Source organism: Palaemon carinicauda, chromosome 18 (assembly GCF_036898095.1).
Source record: "Palaemon carinicauda isolate YSFRI2023 chromosome 18, ASM3689809v2, whole genome shotgun sequence".
NCBI lineage: Eukaryota > Metazoa > Arthropoda > Malacostraca > Decapoda > Palaemonidae > Palaemon > Palaemon carinicauda.
The window spans coordinates 19153864-19171363 of record NC_090742.1 but is presented as its reverse complement, the minus strand read 5'-3'; the positions used below and the strand labels follow the sequence as shown (position 1 = coordinate 19171363).

At 35.8% G+C, this 17500-nt stretch overlaps 4 protein-coding genes across 4 annotated transcripts; all 4 read left to right on the top strand.

Moving 5' to 3' along the window:
- The first annotated feature begins 2605 nt into the window (after positions 1-2605).
- LOC137657010 (cuticle protein 19-like) lies at positions 2606-3240 on the top strand. The gene is made up of 2 exons (XM_068391360.1): positions 2606-2724; positions 2841-3240. Exon 2 carries the CDS (start codon positions 2847-2849, stop codon positions 3153-3155), a length of 309 nt encoding a protein of 102 aa, XP_068247461.1. The 5' UTR covers positions 2606-2724; positions 2841-2846; the 3' UTR covers positions 3156-3240.
- A 4259-nt stretch (positions 3241-7499) lies between these two features.
- LOC137657011 (cuticle protein 19-like) lies at positions 7500-8089 on the top strand. Its single transcript, XM_068391361.1, has 2 exons — positions 7500-7618; positions 7737-8089. Exon 2 carries the CDS (start codon positions 7743-7745, stop codon positions 8049-8051), a length of 309 nt encoding a protein of 102 aa, XP_068247462.1. The 5' UTR covers positions 7500-7618; positions 7737-7742; the 3' UTR covers positions 8052-8089.
- A 3039-nt stretch (positions 8090-11128) lies between these two features.
- Positions 11129-12033, top strand: LOC137657009 (cuticle protein 7-like). Its single transcript, XM_068391359.1, has 2 exons — positions 11129-11537; positions 11656-12033. Exons 1-2 carry the CDS (start codon positions 11442-11444, stop codon positions 11968-11970), a joined length of 411 nt encoding a protein of 136 aa, XP_068247460.1. The 5' UTR covers positions 11129-11441; the 3' UTR covers positions 11971-12033.
- A 3891-nt stretch (positions 12034-15924) lies between these two features.
- On the top strand, positions 15925-16863 carry LOC137657679 (pro-resilin-like). The gene is made up of 3 exons (XM_068392080.1): positions 15925-16008; positions 16290-16412; positions 16531-16863. The coding sequence occupies exons 1-3, from the start codon at positions 15997-15999 to the stop codon at positions 16792-16794; spliced, it is 399 nt and encodes a 132-aa protein (XP_068248181.1). The 5' UTR covers positions 15925-15996; the 3' UTR covers positions 16795-16863.
- The last annotated feature ends 637 nt before the right edge of the window (positions 16864-17500 follow it).

Below are 17500 nucleotides of genomic sequence, written 5' to 3'. Positions count from 1 at the left end.
CTCGATACTTATGGTGAAGAGGATGAATGGCTACGTACTGAATTCTTACAGACAAAATGCCTAACAGTGGCTTTTCGGTAATCCTGAAGAAAAACAAAGAAGCATTGTTGTGGTTTTATTTTGCTCACTATGATTCGCTTTTTTTTCCTGTTCCTCAATTTTCAAATAAAATCCACGATTACCAAAGTACCTATTAATTTAATTAATTTCCCTATCTATAATTCTTTACTATTATTTTCCATACACTTTACTTTTGTTTATTTCAGTTTCTTGGTCTGATGAAAGCGTAAAATCTGTAAATATATCAGTAACATGCTGTGGTGGAAGAAAAACTAATGCCTCCATTTCCTTCATTATAAGAACATTTTCTGATTTTGTACACCAGCCTTGTAAACCAAGGCCTTGGACTTTTCGCCAGATACATTAACCGAAGCGCAACATCTGCATTTCCGTAAAGTACACATAAGATACACAATCTCATTCCTTTCTTTTATCATTGGGTAATCTCTGTGCAACAAAAGAAGTGCGACATGACACTAATTTTCAATCTGTATACAAACATATATATATATATATATATATATATATATATATCTATATCTATCAATCTATCTATATATATATATATACATATATATATACACACACAAACATATATATATCTATATATACACTGTATATATAATGAGTATATACGCACCATGCGCACACATACACACACATACACAAACACACACACACACACACACACACATATATATATATATATATATATATATATATATATAGTATAGGCACACATATTCTGTACCTCAGGCACACACACACACACACATATATATATATATATATATATATATATATATATATATATATATATACATATATATACACACGTATATATATATATATATATATATATATATATATATATAATACAGTATATTATAGTAATCTTGATGATCAATATATTAATGACCAAAGTTTTAGGCACTAGTCTTTTTAACCGCTTTCTACTAGCTTTTTCGGTAATTTTCAGCATGTAATCCTTGTAATGGCGTGTATATATATATATATATATATATATATATATATATATATATATATATATATATATATATATATATATAATGAATTTCCAGTAAACAGCAGCGGAGTACTCCAAGGGAATGTGCTGTAGCCTATGTTGCTTATCCTTCTTATAGATTTAGTGATGCATAAAACTGTTGGAAATGGTGAGGAGGAATTAGACTGGATTGGTAAAGGGAAATTAGCAGACATAGAGTGTACTCATGATGCTATCCTTATTAGCAGAACACCACAGGACTTGCAAAGCTTGCTTAACAGAATGCATGAAATATCATCCGATGTTAGGCTGATGATAAATAGAAGAAAGACAGAGATGATGAAAACGGAATATGTAATGGAAGATGAAACATCATTGGAGGGATAAAGGATTAATGAGGCAGAATCATTTAAGTATTTGGGAACTATGATCTCCAATAAAGGGTCATTGGAATTAAGGTTTAGAGAAAGATAGAAAAAGCAAATCAGACCAGGGCTAGGTTAAGTAAAATTTGGAAATCAAATAGCCTGAAATTACACACACAGAAAAATCAGACTATATATCAGTTTAGTGAGATCTGTGTTACTGTATGGACATGAGCCGGGGTATGGCAATGAAACAATCTACAATAGATTTAGCAGATTTTAGAACAAGGTCCTCAGAAGAATATTGGTAGTTAAATGACATGACAAAATCAAAAAAGAAACTATAAGAGAGATTACTCGAGTGCCATATGTGGATGAGATCATGGAGAGTGGTAGATGGAGATGGTTTGGGCATGCTCTTTGCACTCCACAAGAGAGATTGGTTCAACAAATGTTTAAGTGGGATCCACAAGGCACTAGAAAACTTGGAAGACCCAGGCTTACATGGCTGAGAACTAAGAGGCGTGAAGTGGGAGATGATGAGAAGAGAAGCATTGAATTAAAAGCTCAAGATAAAGACGACTGGTAAAATCTAATGTAGGCCCTTTGCGTCAATAGGCGTAGGGAGAAATGATATATTTACACACACACACACACACACACACACATATATATATATATATATATATATATATATATATGTGTGTGTGTGTGTGTGTGTGTGTGTGTGTGTGGGTGTAAGAGGATGGTCCTAATTACCTAGAGAGTGACCTAGTACTCGGGGGTGTGGCTTAAAATTACGAATGACCATGAATGGTCGGTATATATGCAAGTGAACCTATGACTTTAGACACAGTGGATATTGTACCATGGATACTAAGGCGAGTTTCACTAGTCTCTAGTCTCCGAGTATTTGTGAATTTGTTTATGCAAATTTTACAATGTTTGAACGTTTCAAACTTCAGTGGTGGAAATAATTGAAAATTAAAATACCGGTTTTTGACAATGTTTTTTTTTTTTTTTAATTGCATTTTTTACAAGTTGCTCCTCTCCTTTGCTTCTTGCCTGTGCCCACTGCTGGAAATCTTCGAACGTTTATTATTTCTGTAGTGGAAATAGTTAAAAACTGAAATCCTGGATTTTTACAATGTTTTTTTCTTTTTTCCACAGGTCACTCTTCTTCTCTGCTTCTTGGCTGTGGCCACTGCTCGGCCGGATAGTCCGCCACATGCCGGATACGGATATCAAGCCCCTGCTCATCCCGTCTCTTACCATGCTCCGGAAAAGCATGAGGTAAGATTGTCCTCATATAACACCTTAGTAATAGGAGAATGATATAAGTGAATACAATAGTCATCATATTACATATTAATGAGAGTTTTCTATAATAATTTTCTTTTTGTTTGCAGAAGGGTATGCCCTTTGCCTTTGACTATGCCGTCAAGGACGATTACAAGGGCCTGGACTTCGGCCATGATTCCAACTCCGACGGGAACTTGGTGACCGGCAAGTACTACGTCCTCCTCCCCGACGGTCGCACTCAGATCGTCACTTACACCGCCGATCACTACAACGGATACCAGGCTGAGGTCACTTACGAGGGAGAGGCCAAGTACCCAGAACCAGAGCATTACAAGCCTGCTCCAGCCTACGGCCATCCTGCCCCTGCTTACGGAACACCAGCTCCATCCTATGGTCATCCTACCCCTGCCTATGGACATTAGCTCCTGCCTATGGTGCCCCCATCCATTAAAATAAATTAAGACACGAACATGTATTTATGTAATTACTAAATAAATCAATATCGTAATTTAACATCTTTCATTCTAAGAAAAACATTCTAAATCAATCTCGAAGTAAATTGCTGGATGCTACCAACATCAAAATTACAACAATGGCTACAAAGTTTTTCATTGCAGAATTTACTGTAGCACAATTCAATGATTGGACAAGGTACTACTTGAAAAATGCCAGATTCTTCTGTTGAATTTTGTCATCAGTTCATTCCGAGTTACTTGCACTCCAAGAAGGAATGATTTGAGATAATAAGACTGAATCTTGCTTGACATGAAGGTGGGCAAAAGACTAAATTCTCTTTTTCTGACTCAACAAATGAATGGGCACGGTCATTCACTTGATAGGTTGGGCGATGAGCTGGATTGTTAAAATCAGACAGCATCTGACATGGAAGGACTTCTTTGAATGCCTATGGACCATGTGTGACTTGTGTATGATATTCTTGGCAGATTAATGATGTGGGTTTGTCTTGTTAAAGCACAGTCAGTGTATCATGCCCAGAGACAGATGCACCTTCATGGTCCCAGTTGTCGATTGCACCAGATGTAAAGTGCCCACGATCACAGCGGGACGGGAGGGAAACTTGAGCTTCGTTATGGTGTGCATTGAATGATGCAAGGTCGTGTTGGTACCTACTAAGCTCTGGTTCCTGATCGCTAGACCCTCATGGTTTAAAGTCTGGGTAATTATTTTGCCTCCATGTCCAAATACATATACCGATTCCGCATTCATGATATGCATGGGTGTTCTCTTTCTACCACAGTGATGAACAGAGCACACGATTTGAAAAAAAGAGAATGGGCCTTTCTACAACAGGAGACGATGAGTTTGGTGTCGGACATCTGCTAATTACCATCAGAAGTTTTATCATGCAAATCGTCACCCTTTTTATCATCATTCACTGCAGGTTCTTAACCAGAGAGCTTGTCTTCTGTCATGATAGCTTTTGCTGCTTCTTTGCAAGTTTGTCTTGAAATTGTATAAGTAAGAGTCGAGTACGAGGAAGACCAGTTACTCTGAACTCTCTTAAATTCTACTGTATTATTGTTGGACTTACAGGAGCCACCATAGCCTATCTCTTTCTTAGCCCTCTTATTTGAAAGGTCTTTTTAAGGAAAGACTTTGAGGGCTCTGCCACCATGAGGACCTCCATCTCCAACATGTGTTATCCGCTTTCTCTCATATATGGCGTTCTCAAAATACCAAATAAACATTTGTCATAAACTCTACAAATGGCACTTCTGAAGAAAAGGTATTTGGCATACATACCACTACATATAGCAATTCTGAAGAATAAGCATTTGGGACACATACTCCTACATATGGCACTTCTGAAAAATAATTATTTGACATATTTGTATATAACTGTTAAGCCTCTTGTTCTTTTGAATGAGAATCTAGTAAACAATTGATAGGTGTATCCCTTCGCCTGTAGTTAAGTACAGAGTGAAAGACAAACCATAGTTTATTGATAATTGTAGACGTGCTTACTTGGAGATGCCGGAGGCCTATCATCTTTTGAAGGGTAACCGTTCAAATTTGATTAGGAATAACTACAGTTGGTTAAGAACTGTTGCTCAGAGAGTTTATGCTTCAACTGAAAAGGAATACAATTTCACAATAAAAGAAACACTTCCTGGTACAACCCAAGAACAGGAACATAAAGTGGTGGGCTACCCTTACATCTGCACTGTTTGGTATAGACTTAACAGTTACTCCTTTACCTAAACCAGATGGCTCTGTCACTCCCTGTTCTAAAGAAAAGGTAACTCTTTATGCTGTAGTATTTGACAGTCAGCAAAGAAATGAGAAACTCAATCTTCCTCATTCCTGTTTTTCTGAGGTTTTTTGGTCCTGTGAAATTAAAACTTTTGGTGGACCTTGATGTTCATGGTGAACGGACTGAATGTCTACGAACTGAATTTCTATAGACAAAATGGCTAACATTGGCCTTTGGGCAATCCTGAAGAAAAACAAACAAGCATTGATGTTGGTGACTTTTTTTTTTCCTGTCCCCCACTTTTCATATAAAATCACTAATTACCAAAGCTACATATTTAATGCCCCTTTTGGATATCTATAATTGTTTACTAAAATTTTCCAAACACAATTTTTGTTTGTTTCTGCTTCTTGGTCTAGTCTCTAGTGAGTGCGTAAAATTTGTAAATATATTAGTAAGATCCTTTGGTGGAACAAAAGCTAATGCTTCTATTTCTTTCATTAGGAGAACATTTTCAAGGTTGTGCATACAAGCCTTGTAAACTAAGCTTTTATATATATTTTGCCAAACCCACCAGCCGAAGAGCAACAAGCAACCACGTACAGGTTTATTTGGGAAAGATTTTCTTAAAGGTTTTATCGTTGCTTGTTCGAAATCCATCGTAACCGACTCTGAATTAAGCCTTAATTTTTTCATCAAATGTTTTCTCATCTCTGTTTGATGCAAGAGAGTGATAGTGGTATAATTTTCATTGGGCGCAGTTAAATGTGCCATTATTAAACCACTTTATTTTAATTCTTGAAATGTTTAAATTTCCATACGAGCAAAATAAAAAATAAAAAATAACAATGCTTGTTTGTTTGTCATCAGGTTTACCCAAAAACCGATATTAGGCTTTTTGTCCGTGGGCATTCAGTCTGCTCACGGATGCTTATGGAAGTGTAGACCCAAAAGGTATTTTTCCTTTTTTTATAAAAAGACGGCTGATTACTTAGCTCCAAAGTTATCGGAAATATAATATAGAGATGTAAAAGTATACTGTATACATCCTATATAGTACACATTGTCCCTATATATGATAAAAAAAACCACATTCATGAAAAAGGACATTTATACTTAGCTTTCGAAGGTACCATCTGCCTTCCTCTTCATAAAACCAGGGGATATATTCCTTCGATGGCTAAGAATAAATATCCGTTTTGATAACTGTGGATTTATTCTATTTATCATACACACACACACACACACATATATATATATATATATATATATATATATATATACTGTGTATATATATATATATATATATACTGTATATATATACATATATACTGTATATATATACTGTATATATATATATATATATATATATATATATATATATATATATATATATATATATATATATATATATATCATTCATACAGTGTATGAAAAAATCTGCATCTTCACAAATTACACAATATATACTCATTCTTATTCTTTTCTTTTATCATTGGGGAATCTTCTCTGTGTAACAAAAATAGGGCGACATGATATTTATTTCCAATATATATATATATATATATATATATATATATATATATATATATATATATATATATATATATATACATACATACATACATACATTTATATACACAGTATATTACAATAACCCTGATTACCAATATATTGATAATGTAAAAAGTTTTAAAAACTAGTCTTTTCACCGCTTTCTACTAGCCTTATCAGTACTTTTCAGCATGTAATCCTTTTAATTGAATATATATATATATATATATATATATATATATATATATATATATATATATATATATGTGTGTGTGTGTGTGTGTGTGTGTGCGTAAAAATCATAGAGGAACGTGATGCTCAGATGCAAAAGAACCACAGGGAAAAAATTAAAATATATATAATATTATATCTTATATTTCATATTTTCATTTTTCCTTGTGGTTCTTTTGCATACGTGTGTATGTGTTTATGTGCAAATGGATATTCATAAATACTACCATTACTTTAAATAAGGGAGAGGTTTAGATATGAAACTCTACTTAAAAATAACAAATTTTTCACATTCCAATCCGCGGTTTCTCTTGGTCTCTTGCGGAGGATTTCCTGAGTAAATATACGGTCCTAATTTCCCTAGAGAGTGACCTAGTACTTGGGGGCGTGGTCCCATAATACGAATGGCCATGAATATGGTCGGTATATATGCACGTGATCCTATGACTCTGGACACACTGGAATCGGTACCATGAATACTAAGGCGAGTCTCACCAGTCTCTAGTCTCAGAGTATTTGTGAATTTGTTTATTCAGATTTTGCGATATGTGATCGTTTCAAACTTCAGAGGTAGAAATATTTGAAAATTGACATACAAGATTTTGACAAAGTTTTTTATTCGAATTGCATTTATATACAAGTCACTCTTCTTTACTTCTTGGCTGTGCCCACTGCTGGAAATCTTCGAACGTTTATTATTTCTGTAGTAGAAATATTTAAAAACAGAAATCCTGGATTTTGACAATTTTTTTTTTTCCACAGGTCGCTCTTCTTCTCTGCTTCTTGGCTGTGGCCACTGCTCGGCCGGATAGTCCGCCACATGCCGGATACAGATATCAAGCTCCTGCTCATCCCGTCTCTTACCATGCTCCGGAAAAGCATGAGGTGAGATTCTCCTAGTCTCTAGCACCTTACTAAAATGAGATTAATATGAAGGAATACAATAGTCATTATATTACGTTTTAATGGGAGTTTTCTATAATACTTTTCTTTTTGTTTGCAGAAGGGAATGCCCTTCGCCTTTGACTACGTTGTCAAGGACGATTACAAGGGCCTGGACTTCGGCCACGACTCCAGCTCCGACGGGAACTTGGTGACCGGCAAGTACTACGTCCTCCTCCCCGACGGTCGCACTCAGATCGTCACTTACACCGCCGATCACTACAACGGATACCAGGCTGAGGTCACTTACGAGGGAGAGGCCAAGTACCCGGAACCAGAGCATTACAAGCCTGCTCCAGCCTACGGCCATCCTGCCCCTGCTTACGGAACACCAGCTCCATCCTACGGTCATCCTACCCCTACCTATGGACATTAGCTCCTTCCTATGGTGTCCCCATCCATTAAAATAAATTAAGACACGAACATGTATTTATGTAATTACTAAATAAATCGATATCGTAATTTAACTTCTACTTTCATTCTAATAAAAACATTCTAAATCAATATCGGAGTACATTGCTGGACGCTATCAACAACAATCATAACAACCACAGAAAACATGCAAAATAACAATAACGCTCAATATTACCCAGTTGTGATAACAATAACTTAAGACCAGACTAAGGTCGAGTACGAGGAAGACCAATCAATCTGAACTCTTAAATTCTATTTCATTATTGTTGGACTTATGGGAGCCACCAGAGCCTATCTCTTCCTTACCCTTCTTTTTTTAGATGAACTCTTTAAGGAAAATCATTGAGAGCTCTGCCATCATAGGGACCCCCATCTCCAACATGAATGTTATCCACTCTCTCTCTCAAATATGGCACTCTCAAAATACCCAATAAGCAATTGGCACACACTCCTACAAATGGCACCTCTGAAGAATAAGCATTTGACACAATTGTATAAAACTGTTGACCCTGTTGTTCTTTTGAATAAGAACCTGGTCACCATAATTGATAGGCGAATCCCTTCTCCTGTGCTTAAGTACCGGGTGAAAGACAAATCATGCTTCAATGATGATTGTAGACATGCTTAATTGGAGATGCTGGAGGCCTATCATCTTTGCAAGGGTAACAGATCACATTTTACTAGGAATAACTACACTCGGTTAAAAACCGTTGCTCAGAGAGTTAATGCTTCAACTGAAAATAAATACAGTTTATCCATAATAGAAACGCTTCCTGGTACAACCCAGGAACATAAGTGGTGCGCTACCCTTAAATTTGCACTCTTTGGTGCAGACTTAACAGTTACTCCTTTACTTTAACCAGATGGCTCGGTCACTCACTGTCCAAAACAAAAGCCAACTCTTTAGGTTGATGTGTTTGACAGAAAGAAAAGTAATTAGAAACTTGTTCTTCCTCATTCCTGTTTTACTGAGGCTTTTCGTCCCGTGAAATTAAAACTTTCTTGATGGGCTTTCATGCTTATGGTTTACGGACTGATATCATAGGCGGCGGGGTCAATAACTCTTATACCAATGAATATATTCAAATGAAATTTTACGGAATGATTTAGATATATATATAAGCTTTGTTTTCTGCCAATTTCCATGTTCATACCTGTTATAATTATGCCCATATCCAAGTCATTTACTTTATTATTATTGCAGGGTGGGGGAGGTGGGGAGCAGCTGATATTTTCGGCGGCTGGGTCAATAACTATTATACCAATAAACATAGGAAAATTAAGTTTTAAGGGATTATTTGGATATACATAAGCTTTGTTTCTGTCAATTTTCATGTTCGTTACCTGCTACAGACATGACCTGGATATCACTTTTGTTTGTAAGTGACAATTTTTAACTGAAAAATCAGTGAGGAGCAGCAAACTACACCTAGAGTTTTACAGATATCCAAATGATTTTCACACGATTTGATGGGTGTTGGGTCAACTAAAATCTGGGCAATTTTCGTATTGATACTTGGCTTAGAAAAGTTACAGTAGGTATTTTTCGATATTCGTGGGAGGCTGATTTTCGGCGGCGCCGTAAATTACTCGTAGAATACTTCACATATCTATATGAAATTTTCAGGGATTTATGGGATGAATATCTACTTTGATCATACCAATTTTCATGTTGATATATTCGTTAGAACAGCTTCAGCAAACGTTTATTTCTGAATGGGTTGAATGGTTATTTTTGGTGATGGAGTAAATTGTTCCTTGAATAATTCACATAACCAAATGAAAATTTCAGGGATTGATGGGAAACAGTTTCTCTGTTCCTGCCAAATTCCAGTGTAATATCTATAATTGAAAAGACCCAGCTATCATGTAGCCTTCTTAAATATGCGGTTAAATGCAGCAACATTACAGTCAAATGCGTGACAGTGAGCGATTAACAAGGGACAAAGCCGATCTCAAACAATATCTGTCTCGAGTATATAGTATATATTTCTATGTATTATATAATATTTTGATATTTTTATGTTTATATGTAATATAAATATGTGAATATATATTGTATATCCTATAAAATACACATTTCCGTATATATAATTTATATAAAACCACATTCATGAAAAAGGAAATTTATACTTAACTTTCGAAGGAACTATCTCTCTTCCTCTTCTGAAAACAAGTGAGATATTCCTTTGAAGGCTAAGAATAAATTTCCAATTTCGTTAATTTTTATTTTATTTATCAAATATATATATAAATATAAATATACATATATATATATATATATATATATATATATATATAAATATAAATATATATATATATATATATATATACATATATAAATAGATATATATATATAAATATATATATATATATATATATATATATATATATATATATATATACGCAAAATATTACAGTAAACCTGATGACCAATATATTGATAATGCACGAAGTTTTAAGCACTTGTCTATTTCCCCTCTTTCTACAAGCCTTTCCAGTATTTTTCGGATTGTAATCCATGTACAGGAATATATATATATATATATATATATATATATATATATATATGTGTGTGTGTGTGTGTGTGTGTGTGTGTTTGTGTGTGTGCGTAAAAATCACAGAGGAACGTGATGCTCAGAGGCAAAAGAACCACAGGGAAAAAATGAAAAAATATAATATAATATATTATACATTGCATTTCATATTTTCATTTTTCCCTGTGGTTCTTTTGCATATGTGTGTGTGTCTGTATGTGTGTTTGTGTGCATATGGATGTTCATATATGCGTTACAATTTCTAAAAGTAAGGGCGTAATTTGATATAATAACTCTATACTCAAGAAGTGAAAAATGTTAATATTCCAATCAGCGGTTTCTCTGGCTCAGTTACGAAGGATTTCCTGTGTAAAAGTATAGTCCTAATTGCCCTAGAGAGTGACCTAGTACTCGGGGGCGTGGTCCCATAATACAAATGGCCATGAATGACCGGTATATATACAACTGATCCTATGACTTTAGACACACTGGAATCGGTACCATGAATACTAAGGCGAGTCTCACTAGTCTCAGAGTATTTGTGAACTTGTTTATCCAAATCGTGCAAAGTTCGATTGTTTCAAACTTCAGTGATGGAAAGATTTGAAAATTGAAATACACGATTTTGACAAAGTTTTTTATTCGAATTGCATTTATTTACAAGTCGCTCTCCTTTGCTTCTTGCCTGTGCCCACTGCTGGAAATCTTCGAACGTTTATTATATCTGTAGTGGAAATATTTAAAAACTGAAATCCTGGATTTTGACAATTTTTTTTCTTTCCCCACAGGTCGCTCTTCTTCTCTGCTTCTTGGCTATGGCCACTGCTCGGCCGGATAGTCCACCACATGCCGGATACGGATATCAAGCCCCTGCTCATCCCGTCTCTTACCATGCTCCGGAAAAGCATGAGGTGAGATTCTCCTCGTATATAGCACCTTACTAAAATGAGATTAATATGAAGGAATATAATAGTCATTATATTACGTTTTAATGGGAGTTTTCTATAATACTTTTCTTTTTGTTTGCAGAAGGGTATGCCCTTCGACTTCGACTACGCCGTCAAAGATCACTACAAGGGCCTGGACTTCGGCCACGACTCCAACTCCGACGGGAACTTGGTGACCGGCAAGTACTACGTCCTCCTCCCCGACGGTCGCACTCAGATCGTAACTTACACCGCCGATCACTACAACGGATACCAGGCTGAGGTCACTTACGAGGGAGAGGCCAAGTACCCAGAACCCGAGCATTACAAGCCTGCTCCAGCCTACGACCATCCTGCCCCTGCTTACGGAACACCAGCCCCCTCCTACGGTCATCCTACCCCTGCCTATGGACATTAGCTCCTGCCTATGGTGCCCCCATCCATTGAAATAAATTAAGACACAAACATGTATTTATGTAATTACTAAATAAATCAATATCGTAATTTAACATCTACTTTCATTCTAAGAAAAACATTCTAAATCAATATCGAAGTACACTGCTGGACGCTATTAACAACAATAATAACAACCACAGAAAAAATGCAAAATAACAATACGCTCAATACTACCCAGTTGTGATAACAATAACTTAAGACCAGAGTTAGGTCGAGTACGAGGAAGACCAATTAATCTGAACTCTTAAATTCTACTTCATTATTGTTGGACTTATGGGAGCCACCAGAGGCTATCTCTTCCTTACCCTTCTTATTTAGAAGAACTTTTTAAGGAAAATCATTGAGAATTCTGCCATCATGAGGACCCCCATATCCAACATGAGTGTTATCCACTTTCTCTCATATATGGCACTCTCAAGTACGTAATAAGCATTTGGCACAATTGTATAAAACTGTTGAGCCTATTGTTCTTTTGAATGAGAATCTGGTCTACATAATTGATAGGCGTATCCCTTCCCCTGTGCTCAAGTACCGAGTGAAAAACAAACCCTGGTTTAATGACGGTTGTAGACGTGCTTATTTGGAGATGCTGGAGGCCTATCATCTTTGCAAGGGTAACAGATCACATTTGACTAGGATTAACTACACTCGGTTAAGAACTGTTGCTCAGAGAGTTTATGCTTCAACTGTAAAGGAATACAATTTAACCGTAAAAGAAACACTTCCTGGTACAACCCAGGAACTGGAACATAAGTGGTGCACTACCCTTAAATCTGAACTCTTTGGTGTAGACTTAACAGTTACTCCTTTGCTCAGACCAGATGGCTCGGTTACTCACTGTCCAAAAGAAAAGCCAACTCTTTAGGTTGATGTGTTTGACAGAAAGCAGAGTAATGAGAAATTCTATCTTCCTCATTCCTATTTTCCTGATACTTTTCGGTCCCGTGAAATTAAAACTCTCTTGATGGACTTGATGCTTATGGTGAGGGGGATGAATGTCTACGGTCCGAATTCTTAGTCAAAATGCCTAATCAACAAAATATCTGATAGACAAAATGCCTACCGTTGGCTTTTGGGCAATCCTAAAGAAAAACATAAAAGCATCGCTATTGTATTTTATTTTGCTGACTATGTTGGGCATTTTTTTCCCGTCCTCCACTCTTCAGATAAAATCCATATTTACCAAAGTACCTATTAAGCTACCCAATCAATGCCCCTTTTTCATATCTATAATTCTTTACTAATATTTTCCAAACATTTTATTTTTGTTTAATCCAGTTTCTTGGTCTAGTGAATGCGTAAAATCTGTAAATATATCAGTAACATGCTGTGATGGAAGAAATGCTATGTCTTCTGTTTCTTTTTTTTATTAGAACATTTTCAGGTTGTGTATACCAACCTTGTAAACCACGGATTTGATCTTTTTGCCAAACCCACCAGCCGAAGAGCAACAAGCAACCATGTACAGGTTTATTTGTGAAACACTTTCTTAAAGGTTTTATCGTTGCTTCTTCGAAATCCATCGTAACCGACTCTGGATAAAGGTTTAATTTTTCCTAAAATGTTTTCACATCTTTGTTCGATGCAAGATAGTAAGAGTAGTGGTATAATTTTCCTTGCGGCACAGTTACATGTGCCATCAATAAACCACTTGTTTTTAGTACATAAAATTTTCCAATTTACACAACGAGCAAAATCAAACAACAACAATAATGTTTGTTTGTCATCAGTATTGCCCACAAGCCAACATAAGGCATTTAATCAGTGGGCATTCAGTCAGTTCACGGATACTTATGGAGGTGTAGACCCAAATGCTATTTTGCCTTTTTTTATAAAGACGGCTGATAACTTAGCTTCTAAGTTATCTGTTACTTTCCGCAACTTAGCAAGAACTAGTGTTTATTGTCGCGAACGAAGTGAGTGGCGTTATAAGAAAGGGCAAAATTTTCGTGAACAAATCTCACCCATAGCCCAGTCATTCCCTTTTATTATCATCACCTGGTGGGGGGGGGGGAGCTGCTGATATTTTAGGCGGCAGGGTCAATAACTCCTATACCAAAGAATATATTCAAATGAAATTTTACGGAATTATTTACATATATATAAGCTTTGTTTCTGCAAATTTCCATGTTCATACCTGTTTTAGTTATGCCCATATCCCAGTCATTTACTTTATTATTATTGCCGGGTGGGGGAGGTGGGGAGCAGCTGATATTTTCGGCGGCAGGGTCAATAACTATTATACCAATGAATATATTCAAATGAAATTTTAAGGGATTATTTAGATATATATAAACTTTGTTTCTGTCAGTTTTCATGTTCGTTACCTGCTACAGACATGACCTGGCAGTCACTTTCGTTTGTAGGTGACAATTTTTAACTGAAAAATCAGTGAGGAGCAGCAAACTACACCTAGAGTTTTACAGATATCCAAATGATTTTCACAGGATTTGATGGGTGTTTGGGTGTTAGGTCAACTAAATTCATGCCAATTTTCGTATCGATACTTGACTTAGAAAAGTACTAGTAGGTATTTTTCGATATTCGCGGGAGGCTGATTTTCGGCGGCGCCGTAAATTACTCGTAGAATACTTCACATATCTATATGAAATTTTCAGGGATTTATGGGATGAATATCTACTTTGTCCATACCAATTTTCATGTTGATATATTCGTTAGAACAGCTACAGCAAACGTTTATATTGGTATGGTTTGAATGATTATATTTAGAGGTGGAGTAAATTGTTCCTTGAATAATTCACATATCCAAAAGAAAATTTCAGGGATTTATGGGAAACATAGTTTCTCTGTTCCTGCAAAATTCCAGGGTAATATCTACAATTGAAAAGACACAGCTATCATGTAGCTTTCTTAAATATGCTGTTAAATGTAGCAACATTACAGTGAACTGCGGGATAGTGAGCGACATTAACGAGGGACAATGCCCTTATCATAAACAATATCCGTCTCGAGTTGCAGCTGGTATATATTTCTATGTATTCATATTTTGATATTTTATGTGTATTTGTAATACGAATATGTAAATATATACTGTATATCCGATAAAATACACATTTTCCGTATATATAATTTATATAAAACCACATTCATGAAAAAGGAAATTTATACTTAACTTACGAAGGAACCATCTCTCTTCCTCTACAGAAAACAAGCAAAGATATTCCTTTGAAGGCTAAGAATAAATTTCCCTTTTCGTTAATTTTTATTTTATTTATCATATATATATATATATATATATATATATATATATATATATATAAATATATATATATATATATATATATAAACACACACACACGCATATATATATATATATATATATAAAACATATGCAATACATATATACGAGAAATCTCTGCGTAACAAAAAACAAAAAGGACATGACACTTATTTGCAATCAATCAATCAATCAATCAATCAATCAATCAATATATATATATATATATATATATATATATACATTATATATATATATATATATATGTGTGTGTGTGTGTGTGTGTGTGTGTGTGTGTGTGTGTGTGTGTGTGTGTGCGCGCGTGCCCGTAAAAATCACAGAGGAACGTGATGCTCAGATGCAAAAGGACCACAGGGAAAAAATGAAAACATAATATAATATATTATATCTTATATTTCAAATTTTCATTATTCCCTGTGGTTCTTTTGCATATGTGTGTGTCTGTATGTGTTTGTGTGCATATGGATATTCATATATGCGTTACAATTTCTAAAAGTAAGGGCGTAATTTGATATAATAACTCTATACTCAAGAAGTGAAAAATTTTAATATTCCAATCAGCGGTTTCTCTGGCTCAGTTACGAAGGATTTCCTGTGTAAAAGTATAGTCCTAATTGCCCTAGAGAGTGACCTAGTACTCGGGGGCGTGGTCCCATAATACAAATGGCCATGAATGACCGGTATATATACAACTGATCCTATGACTTTAGACACACTGGAATCGGTACCATGAATACTAAGGCAAGTTTCACTACTCTCTAGTCTTCGAATATTTGTGAATATGTTTATCCAAATTTTGCAATGTGTGATCGTTTAAAACTTCAGTGGTGGAAATATTTGAAAATTGAAATACAGGATTTTGACAAAGTTCTTTATTCGAATTGCATTTATATACAAGTCGCTCTTCTTTGCTTCTTCGCTGTGCCCACTGCTGGAAATCTTCGAACGTTTACTATTTCTGTAGTGGAAATAGTTAAAATTTGAACTCCTGGATTTTTACAATGTTTTTTTTTCCCTCACAGGTCGCTCTTCTTCTCTGCTTCTTGGCTGTGGCCACTGCTCGGCCGGATAGTCCGCCACATGCCGGATACGGATATCAAGCCCCTGCTCATCCCGTCTCTTACCATGCTCCGGAAAAGCATGAGGTGAGATTCTCCTAGTCTCTAACACCTTATCAAAATGAGATTAATATGAAGGAATACAATAGTTATCATATTACGTTTTAATGGGACTTTTCTATAATAGTTTTCTTTTTGTTTGCAGAAGGGTATGCCCTTCGACTTCGACTACGCCGTCAAAGATCACTACAAGGGCCTGGACTTCGGCCACGACTCCAACTCCGACGGGAACTTGGTGACCGGCAAGTACTACGTCCTTCTCCCCGACGGTCGCACTCAGATCGTCACTTACACCGCCGATCACTACAACGGATACCAGGCTGAGGTCACTTACGAGGGAGAGGCCAAGTACCCAGAACCAGAGCATTACAAGCCTGCTCCAGCCTACGGCCATCCTGCCCCTGCTTAGGGAACACCAGCTCCAGCCTACGGTCATCCTACCCCTGCCTATGGACATTAGCTCCTTCCTATGGTGCCCCCATCCATTAAAATAAATTAAGACACGATCATGTATTTATGTAATTACTAAATAAATCAATATCGTAATTTAACATCTTCTTTCATTCTAAGAATAGCATTCTAAACCAATACAGAAGTGCATTTCTGTAGAATACTAACAACAAAATAAAGTAATGACAAATTACAATTGAAGTCACCTAGAATAAAAAATAACGCTCAAATACTACTGTGGTCATGACAATAACTTACAGTAGTCCAGATGAAGGTCGAGTACGAAGATCAAATACCCTAAACCCACTTAAATTCTACAGTATTATCACAGCTTATCTCTTCCATAGCGTTCATATTTAGAAGGACTTTTTAAGAAAATTCCTTGAGACCTCTGCTATCATGAGGATCCCCATCTACAACATTTATGGTATCCGCTTTCTCTCATATATGACTGTATGACAACCAAAATACCGAAAAAGCATTTGGCAAATTGGCAAAAATAGCCCTACACATGGCACTTCTGGAGAATAAGCATTTGGCTAACATACTCCTACAAATGGCACTTCTGGAGAATAAGCATTTGGCTAACATACTCCTACAAATGGCACTTCTGGAGAATAAGCATTTGGCTAACATACTCCTACAAATGGCACTTCTGGAGAATA